Below are 24,172 nucleotides of genomic sequence, written 5' to 3' on the forward strand. Positions count from 1 at the left end.
CTTAATGTTGTGTTAACATAATGAGATTCACATGGTCTAGACGTTTAAGCATTTAGACAAAACATTATCTTTAAAAACGATAGATAGATCTAATATTTTAGTTTTCTAAAATCTATGTATATTTTCTGTTTAATTATTTCAACATTTTTGCATGTTCTTAGACAACCACTCAAGCATCATTACCATAGTTCTTGTTTCTATCACAGGATGACCCTGACCTCTATTGGCCAAACACTGCAAAAAGATCAAGCGCATCATTCAACACTGCTGATGCTGCATTATACACTGAAGAACTCTCCTGGGATTCTTGGTTTTCTTTGGGAACACAGGTACCTACATTTCCCTGTTCTAACACACTCACTTTAACTTAAGAAGCGATGTTAATTAGCTGATTAGTTTAAGTAGATGTTATGAAACAGGCAAAAGGTGAAAATGTTAAGTCGGGAGTTGGGAGTCTGTGTGTTGGAGGAATCCTGGCCTGTGACTGGGGTCGACATTGAGATATGTGTCTCGTGGCAGAACTTTAATGGACATAAACATGCGCATACACATACAAGTTGAAAGTTGGGTAAAAGGTACAAAATTCCCACTTTTCTCCCAAGAAAACTTCTTGTAAAAAGGCAGCAGGTTTGCGCTTGAGTAGGAAGGCAGTTCGGGTTGAGAAAGATATGAGGTGCAATGCTAACAAAATTACAGAAAATCCTGAGGTCGATAAATTCCTGCATTGTAAATGAACAGGCCCGCTGCTGCGGTGGGCTTTTGTTGGGAGCCCATTTTGTCGGTGCAAGGCGGCACTGGCAGGGTCAGAGAAGTTACGAAAGTAATTAAAGCGGCTTGATTCGCAGCCTGCTGCAGAGAAAAGAAAGCAAGCTGTCATTCTGATTTAGAAAAAAATAAATTACAATTTTAATAATGGGGCGTAGGATGGGGTGCGGCGATGTGTGGGAGCTCGGGTGGGTGGATGGATGGATGGAAAGTGGAGGTGTGTGTGTGTGCGCGCGCGGTGCTGCTGCTGGTGGGGTGGGTGTGGGGTCTGAGGGATTGCTGGCTGCCTACTTATCAATAGTTGCAATTTTTTGAAACCACATCGGTAGTACATTGCAGAAGCACAAGTGCCCTTAAAAAAAAGAAGAAGAAGAAAACCCAGGGACATTAACATACTGATTTCATGCGCGTGGCAAAGGGTCTGTGCCAATATCAGAGAGGACTCAGCACTCCTATTGTCTGCCGGGACTCTGCTCTCCTCTGATATGAAAATTCAATTATTATAACTAGATCTCGGCGTGCGTTTCTGTCAGTCGACGCTAGACCCGCGCCTGCCGCATCGCCGTGGCTGCACCACAGGCTCCTGATAGCGCTGAAGCAGCCTTTCAGCCATTGACGTGGGGTTTTTTTGGGTAGGAGAACAAGATTACCCACATGTGTCGCGTTTAAAGGGACGGAAGTTTAATCTGCAATGCAACGCTATTATCTGGTTCGCAGGTAATTTCAGCACCACCCCCAAAATCTATGTTTACGCATGCGCATACGCACTCTCGCCCTTCCGCCCTTAGTTCACTTTCTCCAATCAGATCCTGCGCGCGCACAAAACGTGTTTATTTACTTCTTCTTCCCCCTTTCCATTTACGTCTGCCGTAAACAAGGAGGAGGTTTGGGCCAATTGCCTCGTTTTTAGCCGTAGCAGGCGGTTTTAAATGATAATGTCCAAGCTTGCTGGGAACTTGCAAATGTGCTGATATATGAGTTTAAATTGGTCTCATTGTGATTTTTTTTTTTTAGCTGGAGAGCAGCAGAGTTTTTCCACAACAGTTTGAAACATAAGCGCAAAGGATGTTTTTTTTGCCAGTACTTTAAGAAATATTGGTGTACTTTTTAGATTGTTGAATAACTAACTTATTGCATTGTGATACATAAATGCTCAGATATATGGAGTTGATCAGTTGAGAAATACACGGTTCGTGACCTGTATGTCCTTGAGGGTTAGTGTTTGGTTTCATGTTCAGATCTTTATACACTGAGGATGAACAGATGAACATTTGGTCATTGCTTGAGGTGAGGGTTGTTTAGACAAAAGAAGAGATGAAAGAGAATGTACATTATTGATGTTTGTCCTTAGACTGTGTGTGTGTGTGTGTGTGTAGACTGTTTAGTAAAGAGCCAAGTGAAAGGCCAAGGCACAGGAAGCAACCCCACACACACACACACACACACACACTTCAGCCCGCAGTTCAGAGACCCGAGTGCGGATACCCTATTAACCTAGAGCAGGGTGCAAACATACCTGCCTCTCCTCATTAGGCTGTGTTGAAGTACATGTTCGGCCAAAAGGAGAAAAGGAACCCTAATTAGTATTCTCTGCAGGGCTACAACCATTAGCACTTAATTAACACAAAAAGCACCCTTCATTCTGGGTGGGAGGGGTACAACATGCCTGTATTGGCCCTGCAAGAGGTCCTGAAAAAAGTACCCTTTGTTTCTGCGTATGTGTTTTTGTTTTTGACCTTGAAGGGAAAATTGGTCCTGATTCATTATTTCCTCCCTAAGAATCAGTACATCCTTGAGTTTCATAATTTTATAGTCATTTAGCAGCATGTAAGTGTATATTGATTCTAATTAGTTAGTTGGACAAGTTTAAAAAGGCATCATTTTAAAGATATCTTAATATCTGACAAATGCGTTTTATACAAGTTATTGTATGAAATCATCTTTCATGTGTTATGAATTTATTTCCATTTATAGCCAAATTAATTTAAATTATAATGGCTAAATAATTTACAAGAGAGCAAAATCTCAGTATTATATTTTAATTTATTTCTTTCTGTACAGGATTAGTGTGAAGTGAATTACTGAATCTATTTGTAATCCATGCATATTTTCAGATCTTAGTTAGTTCTGTGTTAAATTTGGGGACTTGGTGTTTGCCAGTACAAAACATTTTGTTCTTTACCCCTGCTGCTGGTATTTTTTATTCAATTATTAGTAATGGTGAAGGCTCTAATCTCTGAAGCTGACAGTTCTAGCCAGACACTATTTCTGACACATCCATATTTTATGAATAGAGTAGCGTTATTAGAGCAATTTTCTTTTCTGTACACTTTAACCTTCATATCAGTTCAGTAAAGGCATATATTTCTCTTACTTGACTCTTACATTTTACATTTTTAAAAAATATTCTTAAAATTTTTAAATATTAAAATAGTCTTTTTATGCACATGTCACTGGTGATTGCAAATAACATTTTTAGGATAGTTACAGGTCTGATTTGTTCACTGCTAGTTTTTTTCTTGCTGATTACTACATCAGTAATTCATGTTTTAAAGTTTTTGAATTATATATTTCCGGCATATAAATTGCTAATTTTTTCTTTAACAGATGTCTCACTGCTCTGGAATGAAAAGGAGACCTGATACTGATGGACCATATCATCTATGAGGCTATTGTATACAAAAAGACCAAATACAACAGTGTATATACCAAAACCGAGCTTATACTCTGATATTAAAAAAAGGTTGCAAATTTCCTAGACCTAACCACTAATGAAACAAATATCTTTTATTTCTCCCTTTACCCATCTTTCCCCATTTCACTGGAGCTGCTTGTATGTGCCGTAAGAGTTACAATTCTGAGTTACAAATCTGTCTGAGTATTCACTGGGAACTCTATTCCATTGCTCTCCCAACCTGTTGCTCTTGGGGATTTCAGTGGACACTGGCTCTTTGTAAAATTTTTGCCTAATAGAGAGTAGAGTCTACAGGGCTTCATTTAGTATGGACAAGGGCGTCCTATTGAAGCCATGCAGAGAAGACAGCCTCTTTCCTCTTCCCTCTTTACCTCCACTTCATACACACACAGAGTGGACATGTGGGAGGAAGTTCGTGGAGGTTGTCCTCTCTCGTCTCAGTCGTTTTCTGTGACTCTGCTCGGCTTAGACCCGAGCTGGTGGCACCTTTCACTTCCCGAAACCTGAGAGGCGGAGAGCTGTCATTTGCCAATTTGGTCTGAATGGGGCAGCCGGCAGATTGAATGTCGTTTTCCCACCAGGCTTCCCCATTGCTGCCCAGCGAGGAGGGGGCTGAACCGAGGGGGGCAGGGTGGTGGGGATCGACAGTAATGCTAGAGTAAAATTAGTGCTTTGATGGCAGGTAATAGTTTGAGATGGGTGCTACTGACGTGGATTTCCAGAAAGAACACCACAGGGTCTCTCTCTCTCTCTCTTCCCCCTCTCCTTTCTTTCTTTCTTGCTCTCTGCCTTGCTGACCAGCCGGGTGCTGACACACCTGTAAGATTATACTTAGCTAACCTCTGCTGTCAGCACTGTAATTTCTTGCTGATCAATGTAATTATGAAGCTCCAGTGCCCTTCTTCAGTTTGAATGGCCAGCCTGCTTGCCCTTGCTCTGGATGAATAATCCTGTACACCTGTATTAATTTCTTTCTTTTGTTTGTGGTAGAAGCAGAAAACAGACCACATGACAATCCTAGTACACACCATGAAGTTTATGGACTTTATTATTAGGAGAGTTGATCATTTGTTCAGATCATTTTGAAAACACAGTGTAGACAGTTTATAGTGAAACAGGGTGGCTGTGCAGACTGTTGTGGGTGTAGGTTGTGATCAGATACTGTACCTAGAGGCTTGTGTATTGGCTCAAGGTGTGGTTGTCAATGTAGTCATATTATTGTAGTAGTACCTACAATGGACTTATAGGTGAGGGATTCATGCGTAGAAGAAGTGTTGCCTAATCATACTTCAAAGCAGCAATCGTGTATGACTGTATTTAGGAATTCTGATACCTGATGAAATATATAGAGCTATATATATATATATATATGAAATATATACACATACATAATTATTTCACTCTCTGAAGTCCTGTTAGAACCTATACTGACTGATGAGAGGTTAACGGCTTGTTAAATGTCTGTGTTAATTTGCAGCTGTCACTTTGACAAAGACAAGAGCAGGACACTGTTAGCTGTCAGGAGCCATCAAGGCAATTGGAACAATAATTAAAGCCTAGAATGGATGAACCTCATAAAGAACAAGGTGGAATAAAATAGATGAAGCTAAGCTTTTAGTTGTTTAGCACAGACGTGTGCTAACGTTTGTGATTATGCATGTTTCGTAGCGACCCGAATCTCAGCACTGTAACCTACAGCATCAGAGGCTCAGGAAAAGACAGGCTGTTTTTGTGTCCATCCTCACATTCTCTCTTTCTCTTTTACAGATGGCAGATCCAGGTCAGTTTCCCTTGCCAAGTTTTGCAGGCCACCATGTTATCCATTCTGTTCAGCTATTTAGAAAATGTTGAATATCAACAATGGCTTTCACTGCGGCATTGTTGGCTTTTGTATGAAGCAATCTTGGCTGAATGTGATGGCTCGGCGTGCAGGGAGGGCTCACTGCCGAATGAGAATCTTCCTGCCTCTCTCTTCCCTCTGGGCTCTGAGCTGCACAACTGGAGGGTCTCACGGGCTTCTCAAGCGCTGCTCACACGATATCTCCAAGCCCCCCTGAAGATGCTGAGAGAGGGATGAAGAGGGACGAGTGAAGGCGGTGAGTGTCTTTCTGAAAACTGCTGTTGGGAGACTGAAGTGCTGAGACAGCGATCAGAGGGGAGGAGGGTGGAAGCAGGGAGGACTGTTTGTAGCTCTGCACCATACACGTGAACTACATTCACTGGTGTTACAGACTAGAGCCTGGGCAAAATGACCAGTCTGAACAAACAGGAGGGTGGTTTCAGTTTGTGAATCACTAATCAGGTCACTCCAAATCATGCTGTTATATCTTGGTGTTCGAGTGGAGTGTTTTGTAATAGTATGTGGGCTTACTATGAATAAATCATTGGATGAAACTTGAATTTCATGAAAGACTAGGCTTGTAGTACTTGGAAATAAAATGTAAATATTTTGTGTCTATTATGCAGGATAATGACATTACTTTTAAAATGATTTGCTCAAATAGAAGAGAGATTGTAATATTTTTTAAATGAGAACATTTGTAGACAGTTGAAAGAAGACGGGTTATTTAAACAGGTCTTGATCAAAAACATTTAACAAACTGCATAATGATCACATGATGAGTGTTTGTGTGTGTGTATGTGTGTGTGTGTCTGTGTGTGTGTGTGAGGGCGAACACAGCAAGAGGAAGGGAATGTCTTTGTTGGGCTGTCAGTTTCTGAGATGTGTCCCCTTTAGTTCTTCAAGCAACAATCTGTATCTGCTATTGATAAAGTCTCTAGTGCTTTGATTTGTCAAGTTCTCAAAACTCTTCTCACCTTTACTGTGTGTGTGTGTGTGTGTATGTGCGTGTGTGCCTGTGGGTGGGTTCTACAGTGAAAAGTCTCTTCAGTCATCACAGCAGTTCGAGCAGTTATGCATTTGAATTTTTGCCTGTAATAGGTCATTAGTGGCTCTGCATGGCCAGTCCAGATAAAGAAAACTAAAATATAGTTGAGCCGTTCACTTTTTGTAAATAGAAATGCATTATTTTTTCTAAATTAATTCACAGCAATGGAATGATAGAAATGTAAGCATGCTGTCCTACTCCATCTCTTGCAACATGTATAGAAATTTATGTTATAGAAAAACTCACTTAAACATCATTCAAGGTTTTTTACTTGTCACATACTGTACATATCACATCTATGTGATGTAATGTAGTGGAATCTTTTTCTCTGTCCCAGTCTTTGTCCCACATTGCAACAACGAACAACAACTCATTAAGGACATACACACAGAATGAAAAGAGAATGTAATTAAATATATTAAACAAATGATAAAATATAGAACAATAAACTATGACCATTAACACCACCTTTTCCCCTAATCAACACCTTTCTCACATTTTTTTGTATGAGCTGGCTTATGCTAATTTATACATTTGCAAACATAAGTCTGTGATGCTTGTGTGTCCTATTGCTTCTTTTCCTCTGAGGAACAGAAAACATTACAAGTTTCTTGTCTTGTGCATGAAAAGTGCTTTAAGCATCTATATACAATGAAATGATCATGTTACAGATTGTACACTCCTATCCAAACGATATATGATTATTGGTGCAAAAAGTAGTTAAAGTGATCAAGTAAACTAACTGTAAACAGTTTATGAAGTCATAAAGTGAAATAATAGGAGATATTGCACACAAGACTCATTTTAGCAAGTAATTTTATAGAATAATCATGTTTTTAAACAATGTAAACTGTGTGCAGTTAAAAGAGTTCTTTTACACATATCTGTACAAAAGTACTATGGGGACAGATTGGTAAAGGGAGAAATAAAGGATATTTGTTTAATTAGTGGTTAGGTCTAAGAAATTTGCATCCTCTTTTTAATATCAGAGTATAAGCTCTGTTTTGCCATATATACTGTTGTATTTGGTCAGTTTGTATACGGTAGGTACCGAGATGACATGGTCCATCAGTATCATGTAGAGTTTTAGGGTCTCCTTTTCATTCAGGAGCAGTGAGACATCTGTTAAAGAAAAAAAATAGCAACTAATATGTCATAAGTATGTAATTCAAAAACCTTTTTGAAATCTTTTGAGCTATTTGGCCTGTTTTCTCTTTGTCGTTTCTAGCTTGATGTTGAATTTGATGTTGAATTGCAGTGGTCTGGGATGTTATGGACTATACTATAGGGCCACATGGCCACCCTTGAAGGTCTGGTCTAGTGCTCTAAGCCTCTGTATTACCTCTGGCAAGGTGACCATCGTCTTCTCCAGCCCCACAATCCATTATCCTGTCAGCGGCATCAGGTTCCCACCAGCGTCCGCAGCACTCTCACAACACTGACCATAATGAATTCATCAGTAATCCCCAAAACTCATCTCATCACACCCAAGGTAATTAATACATTTGGAGGGCGATGGATAACTCTTAATTAAATTACGCCTTTTTTTAATGAGCCTTTTTTTGCAGGCTAAATTTATGACCAGTATCTCCATTATCAAGTGCTTGGCAGGCAACACAGATTTGTCTTTTTCACCCCAAATCACTCCTGGATTAGACGTAATGGAGCCTATGATTAATATATCAATTTATACTTGTTTGTTTTGTTCTCTGTGATTTAATAAATTGCCTTCCATGATTAGTTCAGGTGGCTTTTGCTGCTGCAGTGGCCTCGCTTCCTGCAATTAATGCACAAGGTATTATCTTTAGATATTAATTTTAATATAATTTACCGATAGCGACTTTGCGTCATTAATCATATTACAAAATTTGTACTATTTAATTAATTAAAGAATGTGCCTTGCAAATTAATTGCACTGCTCCATAATATTATCTTTAACTAATGAGACTTTTACAAAGCGGCTGTTTCATTTTTAAAGCGGACCCAGATTAGTGGGATCTCAATTATGTTTAAAACAAAAGCTAACTGCTTTGCCCAGCTTTGTGCATAGCAAAATCAGGCCACTCAGCACTCTCTGCTAAACAAAAAAAGGGGAAAGTTTCTATTGTTTTGGGGAAACTGTAGTACATGCCAATGATTCTAAAGATACATGGGAAATAATGAGGTCTGTAATTAGCCTTGCAGACAGTCATGTTATTACCATTCTGATCCAGTCTTATAAAATCTGACTGACAAAGAACAACAGTTACGCCTTCTCGTGTATTCTGTTAAACCCGAAATAAATAAATGGTGCTATAAATGAAAGACACATCTCTATGTAAGCATAACGTGAATATTATTCACAGTAATCATGTTAAAAACAGAAGCAGAATTGACATACAGTGTGATACAGTAATACAGAGTAACACAGGCAAGGCATCTGCATTTCTGTGGCCTGATGATGTCACCAGGGCAAGCCGTCTCTTAATTTGAACACAATGTGTTGTAATACTGACAACTCACTGGCTCAGGAAAACCATATTTATAGTAATTTTCTGCTTAATTTAATCAGTGGTTTAATTGAAATGAGCTTTCAGCCTGTAAGAATAAATGTAGTTTTGGAACTATTTTCATTTAACGCATCATGTACCAAATGCGCTGGTACTAATATTGTGCTGAAAATTCTCCACTGTAAGTTGAAGATATTTTAGAAATATATAGCCGCTGAGCAGCAAAAAAAAAAAAGAGAGATTCAGTCTGTGTGTGTGTGTGTGTTAATGTGAGCACATTAGCTTCATGATGCCTTCGAACAGGAATCCGATTTATCATTTAATGACTGTTCAGAAATGTCTTCTAGGCTTTTCAGGTCTAGAGACAGCAGGTTTCTTTTTTATTGCTATCCTATTTATATAAAGTACATGTATAAACCCATTTGATTTGTATTAACAAACCAGCTTTATAGAAATCTGGATGTAGAATTAGACCCCTAATGAGCCATCCAGATGTAGAAAACTTTAGACATCATGAGGAAGAACACTTGATACCAGCAACCAGACATAAAAGGGAATGCACGCTATTCTGTGTGACACAGATAGTGGGATTAGAAATCATTACTCTGTAATCATTACAGCTGTATGCTATAAAGGCAAATAAAGGGTTGAAGGGATCTTCAGTATGGGCATATTGTCATAAGAGTTTTGCATGTACAGTTTTTAGGAGGGTTATTTATCAAATTTACTGCAGGATAAATACAGTATGCTCTTTTAGTGCAGATTTAGCCAGACAATAGATGACCTCTACACACAGAAGTGCATAGAGGGTATAAAAGGGTAGGACATGAACAAGGCATTATGGGTAGTTCTAATATAAACTTACAAAAAGAGCAAATTCATATAAACTAGATGATCTAATAGTCATGTGATCCAGATCTTCATTAGTAACACCCTATAAAACATATACATTTGTAAACATGCATGTTTTCTTTTATTTGTATTTTTTGTTAGGTGCATCTCTCTGACAGTGTTGACCTTTTTGTGTTACATGTTATCTAAATGCTTGAGTGGTGTGTGTGTGGTGGGGGTAAGTGATAAAGCTGAAGATGTTCACGTTTAGTGCTTCGGACGTGCAGCAGAGAGCTCCTGTTCATGCTTCATTTGGTGGATTAGAAAGATTACAGCAAAGACTGCGCCCTCAGCCATTGTCAGACTTCTGCTAGTTTTGTGAAATAATGAACAAAGACATGCTTGGTTTGCCAAGAAAAAGAGTTGTCAGGGTCAGGCACCTTTTATGTTCCCAATTGAATTTTTCATGTTCAGATGGGGAGTGTTGTGACAGGCCCTGTGGTGGATCCTTTAACTGTTTGTTGTAAAGCAGCCAAGTGCAGATTTTTTTTTGTGTCCACATATATTGCATTTGAACAGAATTAAAACATTTTATATACATTTCTAAAATGTTTTATTCCTGCATATTGATGCAAAATGAATAGTAACCTTTGTGCACCCATAGATTTATCCTAAAGCAAATTCTTTCTTTCTTTTTTTTCTAACAGTGAAGGTTGATATCTGCGTCACGCCCGGCCCTGCAAGCAGAATTACTCTTAAGATGTAGACACATAAAACAGGTGAGTTTAATCTATTTGGGATCACAGTGTTGCTGAGCTGTCAAAAGGGTTCCAGGCATTTATGGTACGATGCCAGCACTAACATTATTACACAAGAAGCAGTTAAAAGCTATTATGGAGAAGACAGTAGTTGAACATGGGGAAGAAGCTTTGATTTTTACTGTCAGTTTAATATAATTACGCTTTCACATGACCCAACGGCAAACCCAAAACAAGGTTCCAACATTTGGATGAGTGGATGAATTTTAGAAACTGATACATAAGCACGTGCACGGTATGGTTTGTAAGTTTTTACTTTAATTCAGTTCTTTTCTCTTTATCATGTCTACCTTTAAAGCTTGACTCTATAATTACAACAATTATGTTCCTTAAATGTTTTTATATGGTAGAGTATATTGACATTTCCGACTGAGGAAAACATTTAAAAGTTCAGGGTGTGCCCAGTGACAAGTACGGTATACTTATCCTCTGAATGATGAAGGCAACATGTTTGTTTCTGTTATTAAATTACATATAAACAATGATATGTGAAAATTTGAAGAGCAAGAATGAAGCCAGTGAGACAAAGATGCATTCCGAATTTTAATTGCAGTGTTGATATACACATCAGTACCTATATGTATCAGTGTTCACCCATGGTGCAAGTCATTTATGAAAGATTTATCCTAAAACTGGACAGTCTATTCCAGACAGACTTCTCCCGTAAAAAAAGAAAAACAAAACCAAAAAACACTGATCTGAAGCAGAGAAAACCATATGCCAGAGGTGGCCCCTTCATTCATGTGCGGTTCAAGCAGGCTGCTTGTATTAATAGACGAACTGAATGGATCCCCAAAGGGATTTGCACAGACGGCGTTATTTAAAATTAACATTAATGTACATAATTATGTCCTATTAGGGAGATTGTGAAACCTCTTTCTAAATCAATTATGACTGATGCGTTAAGGCAGCATTTGCATGATAACTGACTGAGTGCTATTTACACTCTTTTTAAACAGCTTATTGATTTGACCTGACATCTTTCCTTTAACCCGTTTAAAACGATGTCCTGGTAAAATGCGGCTGAAAATAATGTACAAGTGGACGTTTTAATTTTCCTTAAGCATTTCAGAATTTGGCAATTGTAAATTAAAATACTTCGGTCTTGAAGTAAATCGGAAAGCATAAATGATCTATTGAATTCTGTATTATAATTAACAATTAAGTAACCATTCTGTAGTTATATATATAGTTATATAATATATATATATATATAATTACAGAATGATTACAGAATTATAATATATATATTGTTATTTGTTTTTGGGACTTGACAAAAAAAGTTAAAAAGAAACACGGGTTTTAGGGCGTGTGTTAAAAAGAGGTTGTATTAATAGAGGGAAGAATAATAGAGCATGAGATAATGCAGAGAAGGAAAGGAGATGAGGGAAGTGAAAAGACTGGTGAATATGATATGATATTGACATAAATGACATCACAAACAGACTAACATAACATGTATACTCATGGAAATCCAGAAAAAACACCCTTAATATTAGCTTCAATTTTGTGGTACAATGATAGGAAATATATTTTTTTCTTTGTTATTTAGCTTTCTTTCCAACCTTGTTTCAGATATGAAATTAACAAAGAAATGAATAGACAGATGTTTTCTTGTTTTTATTTATTTATTTTCTAATCCAGAAGCACACAGTGTGTTGACAGAAGGTCGGGATTTGTTAAAGTCACACATTTCAGTCTATATTACTGTTTAGTGATCAAAACATTTTTAGACTGCAGAAAGTTTAGAAATAAAATTAAACCAAAAAAAAATGTAGACTTTGACAATAATAATAATCATATATAATTGTCAAATATCTGAATATTATCAACCCGACTACAGCGTAAATGTACCCTTTTCCCCTTATTAGTTCCCTGTGCATTTTTGTGTTCAGTCTCTCTCCGGATTAATTCTGCTCTGCTTAAATGTTCATCCTATTAGCAAATGAATGGGCATTTAATGATTGCTGAGGAAGCGTGGAAACTTTTGTTTCGGGATAATTTATTGCTATTAAAAAATAAGCAATTATTGGGAGTACAGGTGAAATGTGGTTAAGAATGGGCAAATATTTAGGCTGTATTTCATCTCTTACAGTTAACTAAAAATCTGCAATTTCTCGGTTAATGCAATCTAATTATCACTATGTTTAATTACAATGTATGATGTGATTTTTAATGTGTAATCCAGGTTGTACAAATATAATAATCCAAACGTGTGTGTTAGAGACTTTTTGAATAGCCTGCTCTCTACAGTACACTAATTGAAAGCGCCATTGCTTGGCCTTCATAGCCGTGAAAGGAGCTCGCGCGCTTTGCTGGTGGTCCTCTGTTTTGTAGCTTTCGTTAATTAAGAAATTTGGGCGAGCGCAGGTCCTCATTACCAAGCCCCCGGGTAACGCGGAGTTTTCCTTCTCCCGCTGTCTTCTCTATTTCCATAAGCAGATTACAAGAGGATGTGTTCCTGAGAGCACTCCGAGATATCAGCGGTGTGGTCAAATGAGTTGGGTTAAACCCTGCGCGCGCTAATTAGACATTTGCTGACCGCGGCCTCCAGGTCCGACTGTCTGCATTCACATTCATGTGGTCTGATCCCGCTCGGACAAATCACCTACTTAGATTAGAATTTACCTCCTATAACGAAAACCGGGGATATTACCAAGAGTTAATAACACAGACAGTGATGGTCATTCATTCCGCAAATTCAACCTTTTTAATGACTAAAGAGGTACACAAAATAGCCAAAGATTCAGTGTATATATATAGATATACTTTGAATATTTTATCTAGCATTCAGTCGAATGTCTCGTTACTACCAATTATAAGCATAAAAAACGTTGTTTTCATCTTTTATCCATAACTACAACTATATATATATATATATATATATATATATATATATATATATATATATATATATATAGAGAGAGAGAGAGAGAGAGAGAGAGAGAGAGAGAGAGAGAGAGAGAGCAATAACATTAATCCGAAAACAGAAAAAAAACATTTAGATGAAGCATATAGGCAGGCCAGTTGAGGTCGCACGTAGACTACTGTGAAACTTTCATCAGCTTGATGAGTCTATACATGAGGGCTCATTAGTGTGCGGTGCTAAAAGCCCATTCTGAATATTCAGCACTTTAATCGTTCACACTCCGAGGGGTGAATCTTGCAGTCACTACGTGTGTTAACTGACGCCCTACTCGATGGGTGCTTGTAATCATTTGCAGGTGTAAAGTTTGCCAGAGGCTAGAGAGCAGTGCAAACTCCCCCTGGGTTAATAAATCACAACACACACGCGTACACACACACACACACACAGTAATTCAGACACACATTGATAAGCGTACTGTGCGTAAAAGACTTGCAATAAAGTAAGAACATGTCTTAAAAACAGGTCAGGTTAATATATCTGAAGTGAGCAGGAATATCTTTATATCATTCTCATCAATCCTCGCTATAACTTCAGATATGAAACAGGCTGTCGCTTCACTACAGTTTCTCCCACTAGGGGGCGATAATGCATCATGCATCCTCACTCAGTATCTCTTGAAGTCTCAGATTTAATAGCTGGAGCTTCTCTATGACGCCGATCGTCGTTCATTTCGCACATGCTAATGTATGCTTTAATTGCGCTTGCGGTCTTAGTGCTTACAAATCAGCCACTGCAACTCCCGAAACTTAATATAAGCTGTGGAAAAAAAAACCTTTATCTGAGCGAGTTTATTCCACCACAGGGATGCACTGATTGTAAACACAGATTCTTGTCACCCCGTTAAATAAAGTGACTACTTTTCTTTAGAAATTGACTGTTATAAAATGTAATTTGCGGCTTATTGGAGCTGTTTTGTCAATTCTAATTTTAAATAGTTTCTGTGACATTTTAGACGTTTATTAAATATTTCTACAAATTCCCAGAATAATAGCTAGAATAATATGACGGTCAATTATTATTACTGTTATTATTGGTGTTGTTATTTTGTTGTTGTTAATATTATTCCTACAATTTACACAATTTTAAAGCAGTGATTTTGTTCAAGTCTTTCTCCCACTTACTTTGTTGTTTATTTGTTTTGTTTTAGAGAGAGAGAGAGAGAGAGAGAGGGAGGACCGAATATTAGATTAATATGTTAATGATAGTTTTAAATATCCCGTTTCCCCCCCTTTGGTCAATACATTTTAAGCGCTGTATTCTATAATCTAATAATAATAATAATAATAATAATAATAATAATAATAATAGTGAGGCTTAACAGTGAGGTTTATTAAATTACCCGAAAAGCAGTGAATGTAAACTGACCAGACAATAAAGGACAGTCTAACAGTGATTTCAGCCACTGTAAATGAAGTGGCTTAGGCGTTTTAACCACTTTTTTGAAAATCATTTACTATTTCGATTTGTTTGTGAAAAAATGTCACTATTGTTTAATTCATGACTTAGTGAACTTACGTGTCTCTTAATTTTAACCAACAAATGTTTTTAATTTTTCCTGTGTCTGTGTAAATATATAGTTTTAATAATATATGTTTTTCGAAAGGCGCTACATAACCTTTCATAAACTAAGTCGGATTAAAATAAGCAATATGATTTTACCTCCAAATTATTAACTCGGGCGAAAACTGAAGCCCGACACTGAGCTCAGGGGAGGCTCGAGCGCGCTGTTGGGACGGCAGAGCGCGAGCTGCGCTGTGATTGGTCAGCTCTAAGGCTTATTGTTATGCTGTCAATCCAAATCACATGGTCGAGCCTCTATTAACAGCTGAGCTTGGCGCCCAAGTTTGCAGAGTTCTGTGGCACAGCAGAGCAAAGCACAAGGAGCTGTAGAGGAGAGAAACGCACGATCCCGGTAGATTTATTTAGGAAAAAACACACTTTTTGTCTTTAACACACAAAGTTTGTTCGTTTGACTACTGCGTAGTTTCTTTTTTAAATAGAAGTTTTTTTTCCTGGTAAACTTTTCGCGCGCTTGGTTCCTACTTTTGTAGAAGAAGCGTTAACTTTTTTAGGCTTTATAGGCGCTTCAGAAAAGTCGGTTGAATGTATAACATGATGGAAACCGAGTTAAAAAGTCCCCTGCCACCGCAGTCAAATGCGGGCTCGGGACCGGGCGGGAAGAGCGGCGCCGGGAGCGATCAAGACCGTGTGAAGCGGCCGATGAACGCGTTCATGGTGTGGTCTCGCGGCCAGCGCAGGAAGATGGCTCAGGAGAACCCTAAGATGCACAACTCCGAGATCAGCAAGCGCCTGGGTGCAGACTGGAAGCTGCTGACCGACGCTGAAAAGCGGCCGTTTATCGACGAGGCGAAACGCCTGCGTGCCATGCACATGAAGGAGCACCCGGATTACAAATACCGGCCGCGGCGCAAGACCAAGACCCTGTTGAAGAAAGACAAGTACTCATTACCCGGAGGCCTCTTGGCTCCCGGTGCGGGCGCAGTAAACAGCGCCGTGTCCGTGGGCCACCAGCGCATGGACGGCTACGCACACGTGGCCAACGGCTGGACGAACGGCGCGTACTCGCTGGTTCAGGAACAGCTGGCCTACCCTCAGCACCACGGCATGAGCAGCCCACCACCTCTGCAACAGATGCACCGCTACGACATGACGGCGGGTCTGCAGTACCCCATGATGTCCACGGCACAGACCTACATGAGCGCGGCGTCCACGTACAGCGGCGTCTCGTACGCGCAGCAGAGCCCGGGTGCAGTGGGCCTCGGCTCCGTGGCCTCCGTATGTAAGACAGAGCCCAGCTCGCCACCGCCTGCCATCGCCTCACACTCACAGCGCGCCTGCCTCGGAGACCTGAGGGACATGATCAGCATGTATCTGCCTCCCGGAGGAGACAGCGCCGATCACAACACACTCCAGAGCAGCCGCTTACACAGCGTACATCCACACTACCAGAGCGCGGGGACCGGGGTGAACGGAACACTGCCCCTAACCCACATTTAACAGACTCACTCGTGTTTTAGGGGTAGTGCAGGAGTATGGAGCCGACAGAGTGAAGGAAACACTGCCCCTGAAATACACCTAAGAGACTCGTGTTTTAGGGGTTGTAGAGTTGAGATGCTGAATGGCGTATTACCCCTAACCCACATTTAAGACTCATGTTTTAGGGGTTTTGAGGAAAGGGGTGGGGGGTTAAAAAAAAGGACTAAGTACTTCGGATACTTGAACATTTATAATTTGAAAAAAAGAGAAAAAAAATCACAGTTCAGTTTTTTAAAAGATTGAAACTATTTTACTCTCAATGAGTTGTCCGTTTGAAAGTTTATGACATATCACGAACTGGGTTCTAAATGTTGCTCTCGGTTTAGACATGCATTGCAAAGGAGCTTTTTTTATCATAAGCTAACGCAATCAACGTGTGTGCAGGAAAATCGGACTTCTGACTACTGACTACTGAAATGCAGTCAGATTTCCTCTCTATGAAAAGATAGGCACGTGGCTTCATGAAGAGGCTGTTGTAATTTCAGAAAAAAAAATACACTGGAGGAAGAGTATATTTGCTCATTTTAATGTTTACACTTAATTTGTAGAATGTCAGTTTTGTTGGCTGTGTCCACACCTGTGTAGTCTTTTTTCTGTTTTTGTTTCTGTATTAGTTTTACACTGAAATGAAATAACTGTGCTGGTCGCGAGCGCAAAGTTTGTTTTATTTATAGTACTTTTTTTAAGTTTGTGATCCATAGTCTTTATGTCTCGTTCACTTTTCGTTTCAGTTTGTTTGTGTGAAGCTTCTTTTCTGTGATGTTTTTACAGTATCAGTTTAACCCATTTTTGTGGGACGGAGAGTTTTATTTAAACTGGCGTTTCTACTTATTTTAAGACCATCCTTTATTCTCAAATGCCGAATAAATTTGTACAAAACAAGCACGTCTACACATATTTATTTTCACTGGTGTTTTGCGGTGACACTCGTTGCCGTGTTGTTGGTGCGAGAAAAAGAAATACCTCAGGCTATTCGTAGTTTGAAGATTTATGCAAATCTGATGAAGGAATTAAAAAAATAAACAAACTACGACACAGAAATAGTAATATATAGTGATGTGTTAAATCATGTGGAAATCCAACACGCCCTGCCAATGGGCAGCTGCTTCAACTGCAAATGATGTTAAATTTAATACAGACTTAACTACATTTCTGTCATAGTTGTCTTAGCCTTTTTATTTTTTATTTTTTATTTTTTAAATCAAATTATGTAATTAGATAGCTGGGGAAAACATTATTTATTCTCCCAATTATAAAGCCTATGTTACAGCATAACAAAAATTGAATTGTTAAATAAATTAACAAACGTGCTATTCATATAAAACTTCATAATTCACAATCAAACGTTATTCTACTAATTAAATATTAACCCCCAAAAATTTGAGAACTATTTTACAAAACAGTTGACACTTGTTGATATGGTGCAGCGTGGTTCTCATCATTAAATATAAATAATACATTATATATATATATATATATATATATATATATATATATATATATATATATATATATATATATATATATATATATATATATAATTTACTAGACAAAGGTTGTTTCGATAGTCACTGTCTAATAGAAAATCAGTGCTATTTTTACATCACTGTAGCTTCAAAACAAGGAAACACTCCAGAAGTTTATCTTTATCTTTGCCTTTATAACTTTTTTTCTGCCTTAATAAATGAGCTCCTTCTGTAGAGGAGTTAGTTAAATCACACTCACCATACAAACTGCAAAAACCTACATTAAGGATGAAATTTTTCAGATCATACAGATTAAACAATTTACATATCAGTTGCCCTGCTGAAGAAAAAACTTTTTAGTCTTTGTAAATGTTTAATACTTTATAATTTTGACAATTTCTCAGCTTATATTGTTCATGTGAAGTCACTAAGATAATCTTATATAAATTAGACTTAATGAGTAAATATGTTTAGCACTGTTTTGGAGCCCTCAGTGACACTTATATCCTGCATAATAATAGAGAACCTCTCTTACTATCAATGTTATGTATTCCTAGAAAACAGAAGTGTTCTTGAACAAAAAGTATGTGTATGTATATATATATATATATATATATATATATATATATATATATATTTCCTCTCCAGTTTAAATTTGACTCACAGGATCTACTGCATATGTGGCAAGATGTACAAAAAATTGTGTCAGTTTTGTTAAGCTTATGCAAACGTACAAAAAATAAAAGAAAGAGTAAATAGATCTTTATGTATTGATTTAACTTCATAATTTGTTAACCCCTATTAATGTAAATTCATTGCAGACCATGTTGCATGTAGGCCTGCTTCTCAGGGCACATCTCTTATCCTTCACATTTTCTCAAGGTAAATGCTAAATGAGAGTGACAGCTCTCTGTCTACTGTCTGTCTACTGTGCTATGGTAGCCTAATGCTGCTGCTGCTGCACCTGACACCTTCACAGCAAGACCCCCTGCTGCACTTTCCCTGGGCAGCTGAGAGAACTCTGCTGAGGCTGCCGGCCTTCCCACACACACTGCTGGGGTTTGATCTACAGCCTGAATGTGCCCCTGGGATTAGCTCACTGCACCTCTATGGATGACAGGAGATTAGATTAGGACCTCCCTGCATTCCCTAGCTTGGTCTTAAATCACTCTAGTGCGAAGGTGGCTGCTAGTCAGCTAATCACACACTCCAGATCATTTTTTTTGCAATTAAGCTGCTTTGGCTGCATGACTTAGCACAGACTGAGCAGGTTCGAGCACAGAGAATAAGTGATTCAAAGACGTTTGGATGAGATGGACTAAGTCCGTAACATTGTTTTAGTGTTATACTTCGGTTCATAGACACCAAACATGCTGAATATTTTAAGCAGAAACAGGAATATACTTGTTTCCAAATTGGTTAAAAAGGTATTTTGAAAAAATAGAATAGAAAATTGCATCTTTTAAAACCTTTGAATTATGAAGATCTAAAGATCTGTTATATATAAATATACATATCAGTGAACAAATCTTCAAAGTTAAAAAGTTGTATCTGCTTTGATTTTACTGATGTTGAAAACTTTATGGCTCAATAACTTCAGACTCAATCATCAATCAGATCTTCAAGAAAGAACTCAATCATTCCAAGGACTTTATTTGTTATCACAAAAGTCAGCATTTTCTCCTAGGGAAGTTAATACACTCTGAGTTTAATATTTTATTAATATTTTCATCCGTTTCCTCATTACTCAGGAAAAACATTTAAGAGACTTTTTTTTGGGGTGTAGCAGAAGCAGAGTGCAGTAGTTAACCCATGAGCTACTGACAGTGGGCCCCTTTGGATATGTAAAAATCTGAGAAAAACAGGAGCCATCCTAACTGCCAAGAGAGGCCCCTTCTACACACACACACACACACACATTATCACTCCACAGTTACGTGAAGCATGGCTGTGCCCACTCAGCAAGTGCAGGCATATCCTCACTTCCATCTGCGTATGACCTCACTGGGGCTGTTTGTTTAACCCCCTCTCTCTAAACCATCCTAATTACTCCTCACTCAGTCCTGCACAATTCATACAGCATTATTTCCTTCATGCTTTTCTATACAACATTCCCTGTGCCATTTGTTTTCCTGCTTGGTTAATGTAATCTTCATGACAAACTTTTATTTTGGTTATGCTTGACCTACAGGTTGGACGGGGAACGCCTCACCTGAAATCATTATGTGTTATGCATTAATTTCAATTTGCATATACTAGGTTAGAGCTCGGAAGTCAAAACACTGGATGTGTGTAAACAGACAACCATCTAAACTGGTGCTGTAGTATTCCAATGGTGTCAGGGCAGTGCTTGCAGCTGTAGATGAAGGATGGCCTATTGATCAGAGGGGCATTCTGGGGGAGCAGGCTGGCTGTAGGCAGTGCTGTCAGGCCTGTCCACTGGACAGAGGCTGCTGTTGGCTACGGGACTGACAGCCTAGTGGAGTGGAGTGGAGAATAGGGGGTTGCAAAAGCTTGAGGGCTGGGTTAATCCCCCCTGAACTGGGGCAGATGTTGTTAATGAGACCCTCTCAGATCAGCTCCCGCCGTGGGAAAATGGCATCCAATCCTTATGGGGTCAGGGCTTTGAGCTGACCCTCACTGACTCATCCCCACCTCTCAGAGCTGGCTATTCTTTTGCACTTTATTTAGGTGCAGGTTCCACCTCTCAGGCCTATGGTTGTTATCCCTGTGCTCACTTCTCTGACTTACATCTATACTTCACTAGCCAGAATAATAAATGATGCCACTGGGTTTCTGCCATAAACTATTGGTCTTATACTGTGAATATATATGTACTGAATATATCCTTTCTACATTTTAGAACAACTTAATTGATCTTGAAGCACTGCACCTGTTCTAGCAATAGACTTAAAATTCACAAAGCAATGAAAGGTGGTAAATTTTCATTTTTTTTCCCAGAGATTTTTCAGGTCATAACCTCTCCTGGCAGTTGGATTTAATCTCGGCTTTGACATGGGCGGATGTGTGCCAGCTTGCTTGTCCTGTTCCTCTGATGTCTGCAGTTAACAATATCCGCGGTTGGAGTTCCATCGTATAGCAACCGCAAAGAATGCAGAGTGGGCGGAATAAAAGTTAGCTGCTGCTCCTTGTCAGGTTCAGCAAAAGAGCACAGGTGCAAAAACCTGCGCTAATATTAGCAGCCGCCGTATTTTAGTCAATGGCAAATGAACATATAAACCCAGAGCCAAAATCAGAAAATGTGTCTAATCAGAGGACCAGAGCAGGTTACTTATAATAACACTTATAATATAATAAATAAACCTAAATAAACATAATGGATTGGTGTCTTAGTAACAGACCCAAAGAAGATGACCAGATTAGAAATACCTCAAGAGAGATATTACATTCTACAGATGCCAGATGACTATGTAACATGCAGGTGTGTGTTGCTCATGATACGTCTCTGACTTATCAAAAATCAGGTGTTTACAGATAGATCAGTATCTCTGCATTTTCTTTGAAGATTTTTCTTTTGTGGTAAATAAAAAAGAATTCAATAAGATTTTAATTGCAGCACCCAGATGTACACTCTATACAAACACATCTAATGACTTCCTAGTCATCGACTGTGTTTTTTTTGGTCATTGTGAACATCATTTGGAATTGTTTATTTAATGCTACATGTCGGCTTTAGAGCTCTCTGCGTAAGTAAAACAAATCTCATAAAGTGGTTAAAATATTATGGATTAGTGAATGAAGATGTGATGAAAGTCAGGTTGTTTCAGGAATTGTGTAATTCGCTTTGTTTATTCTAGAGATATTTTGCCCTTGTCTTTAACTGTGTAGTGAGTAAGTGAATTTAATTAGTGGTATGAGTAAAGCACAAAAGTCAGACGTGTAGCTGTGGCTGGCATACCAAAACAAAATAAACATATCATACAATATGTTCAGCCATACATTAACTACTGTCTATATGTCCTTCTGTGTTTCACTCATCACGGAGCACAAACTCAAAACAGTAGAGAAAGCTACTTTCTTTTCGGGAGCTGAAGTGAGACACATATGCCCAGTGACAGTGGAACAAATTTGGTACTGTAAAGAAACAATGCAGACAGAACAAAGGTTAAGGAGCTGCAGGGTACGGCGTGACGGTGTGTGATTATGGCTCCCAACTAGGCCACAAATATTGATTAGTGTTGGCCGGAAACATTGAGATGAAACAGAGATTGACAGATGGACAAAGAACATTTCACGTCTTACTTCGTGTGACAGATTTTTATTATATCTGTATTGTCAGGAGAATATAGAGGTGCATTAGAGTCATTCAGCATGAGTGTGCTAGAGTGCCTTGTTTTCTTCCAAATCCAGACCAAAGGCTAGCTTCTTTAAGAAAAGGTCATTTCATATATGCATTACTTACAAAATGTTTTTAAAGAACATTTGTATGACGAATGAAACATTTGTAAGGCATTTTCATAAGTAATGAGGTTTTCCTCTCGGGAACAATTAGCTATTATTTGTTGATTCCTTGTGTTGTAAATTGATTAATGTCTCTGGGGGGTTAGCACGGTTCATATTGTGTATGTTGGAGGATTAGAGGTCATCAGATTCCAGAGTCCAGAGCTGCTCACTTCCCTATTCAATTCTTCTTCCATCTTCAAATATTCATCTTTGTAATATACGGGAGTGATGAATTATGGGTCAAATAACCTGATCGGAATCTCATATTTTTCTATTACAATATGTAAATAAGAAAATAAGCATGTTTGAATTCAGCTTTTGTGGTCCGCGGTAGATCAGTAATGAGCTCTAGTGCTAAGTTCTGTGGTCTAGCAGGGTCTCCTACTTGACATGTAATTAGAAATATTAAACCCTCTTGACTGATAAAGGCTATGGCTAAATGAGGTTATAGAACTAAATTCTATATGTAAAGCTGCAGGATATCAATACAACAGGCTTCTTGTGAAATAATGTGAAGATGAAAATCAGCTCTTAAATAATTAATGGCCTTGTTGAAATCAAGCAAATTACAAATGATGTGGTTTTTACTACCTCACTAGACACAAAATTAACTTCAGCAGTCTTAGCTGTTTTTTTTAAAAATATATATATATATATATATATATATATATATAGAGAGAGAGAGAGAGAGAGAGAGAGAGAGAGAGATATTCTTGTTTTCTTTTAAAAAAAAACAGCTAAGACTGCTGAAGTTAATTTTGTGTCTAGTATATATATATATATATATATATATATATATATATACTAGACGCATATATATATATATACCCACCATATATATATATATATATATATATATATATATATATATATATATATATATATATATATATATATATATATATGTAGTTTTCTCAGGACCTGTTTAATGTTGTTTTGTATTTTTGGTGTGCGAATCATGACAATGTTCAGATTTTTTTAATTTGTATTTAAATGACATGCTCTTTCGCTGCACCCTAGTTCTGTCTCAGCTCTCCTGGGAAAATTAAGGGTATTGAGAAACTTTCATCGTAGGTGGAACGATGCGACATAAAGACGAAAGCCAGACATGACTCGAGTGCTTTGAGGTCCTCCTCTATCCTACTCGTCTGCCTTTCATCTCATTATGTGTCGTGTGTAGTGATGCAGGTTTTACCTTAAGGCACTGCTTGTCAAAACGGAATTATGAGCATTTTAAAAATCACAAGTGCCATTTAAAAGTATTTTAAGTCCTGTTGTTCAGGATCCCTGTTTTTCACAGGGTAGCTTACATGAGAGCAATAAGAAGTGACAGCTAGGTATGTCCCATCTTCTGTGTATCAGTTCTTGTTTTTGTATAGCGTTTTGCACCTGTAGAAGTGCAAGTAGAGAAAATCGACCTCTGTTAATGAAATTAGCCCAAAGACCATAGTGAAGAACCGGTTGTTAAGGATATTATTTCCATTTAGTAGCAGTGACAGTTATTCCCTTCTAAACATCACGCCATGGTTCAAAGGAACATGACTTCTCCGTAGGATTCTGAGCGCAAGAGGCTGCATTTACAAATCTTTGTTATCTTTGTTCTTTAGAATTATGCGCGTTTCACCCCAAAAATTCACCCCCAAAACTTGAGAGAACTTGGTGCAAACTCCCTGTCCCTCCACCCCTGGCAAATATCACACCTTGGATGCATAAACATGCCTGAGCTCCACACATCAACCCACCCAGGGGGCCTGGTCAGCTATAGAGCCG

At 38.3% G+C, this 24,172-nt stretch overlaps 1 protein-coding gene and 1 long non-coding RNA gene across 3 annotated transcripts in view; both read left to right on the top strand.

Moving 5' to 3' along the window:
* The window catches only part of LOC131358089 (uncharacterized), a 49,714-nt gene that overhangs the window by 2,028 nt on the left and 23,514 nt on the right, over positions 1 to 24,172 (top strand). The window contains exons 2-5 of one of the 2 annotated variants that reach the window (XR_009205343.1): positions 207 to 329; positions 5,228 to 5,240; positions 5,359 to 5,556; positions 10,376 to 10,447. This is a non-coding gene — a long non-coding RNA (uncharacterized LOC131358089). Of the gene's footprint in view, positions 1 to 206; positions 330 to 5,227; positions 5,557 to 10,375; positions 10,448 to 24,172 lie in introns of both variants that reach the window. The other variant, XR_009205342.1, reaches the window with a different exon arrangement.
* sox3 (SRY-box transcription factor 3) lies at positions 15,251 to 17,354 on the top strand. The gene has a single exon (XM_058397615.1). The coding sequence runs from the start codon at positions 15,519 to 15,521 to the stop codon at positions 16,431 to 16,433; it is 915 nt and encodes a 304-aa protein (XP_058253598.1). The 5' UTR covers positions 15,251 to 15,518; the 3' UTR covers positions 16,434 to 17,354.

The sequence above is a fragment of the Hemibagrus wyckioides genome, linkage group LG08, assembly GCF_019097595.1.
Source record: "Hemibagrus wyckioides isolate EC202008001 linkage group LG08, SWU_Hwy_1.0, whole genome shotgun sequence".
Lineage (NCBI taxonomy): Eukaryota > Metazoa > Chordata > Actinopteri > Siluriformes > Bagridae > Hemibagrus > Hemibagrus wyckioides.

Excerpts from the sequence above, each read along its gene's own strand:
- sox3 (XM_058397615.1), top strand. The coding sequence starts at position 15,519 with ATGTATAACATGATGGAAACCGAGTTAAAAAGTCCCCTGCCACCGCAG.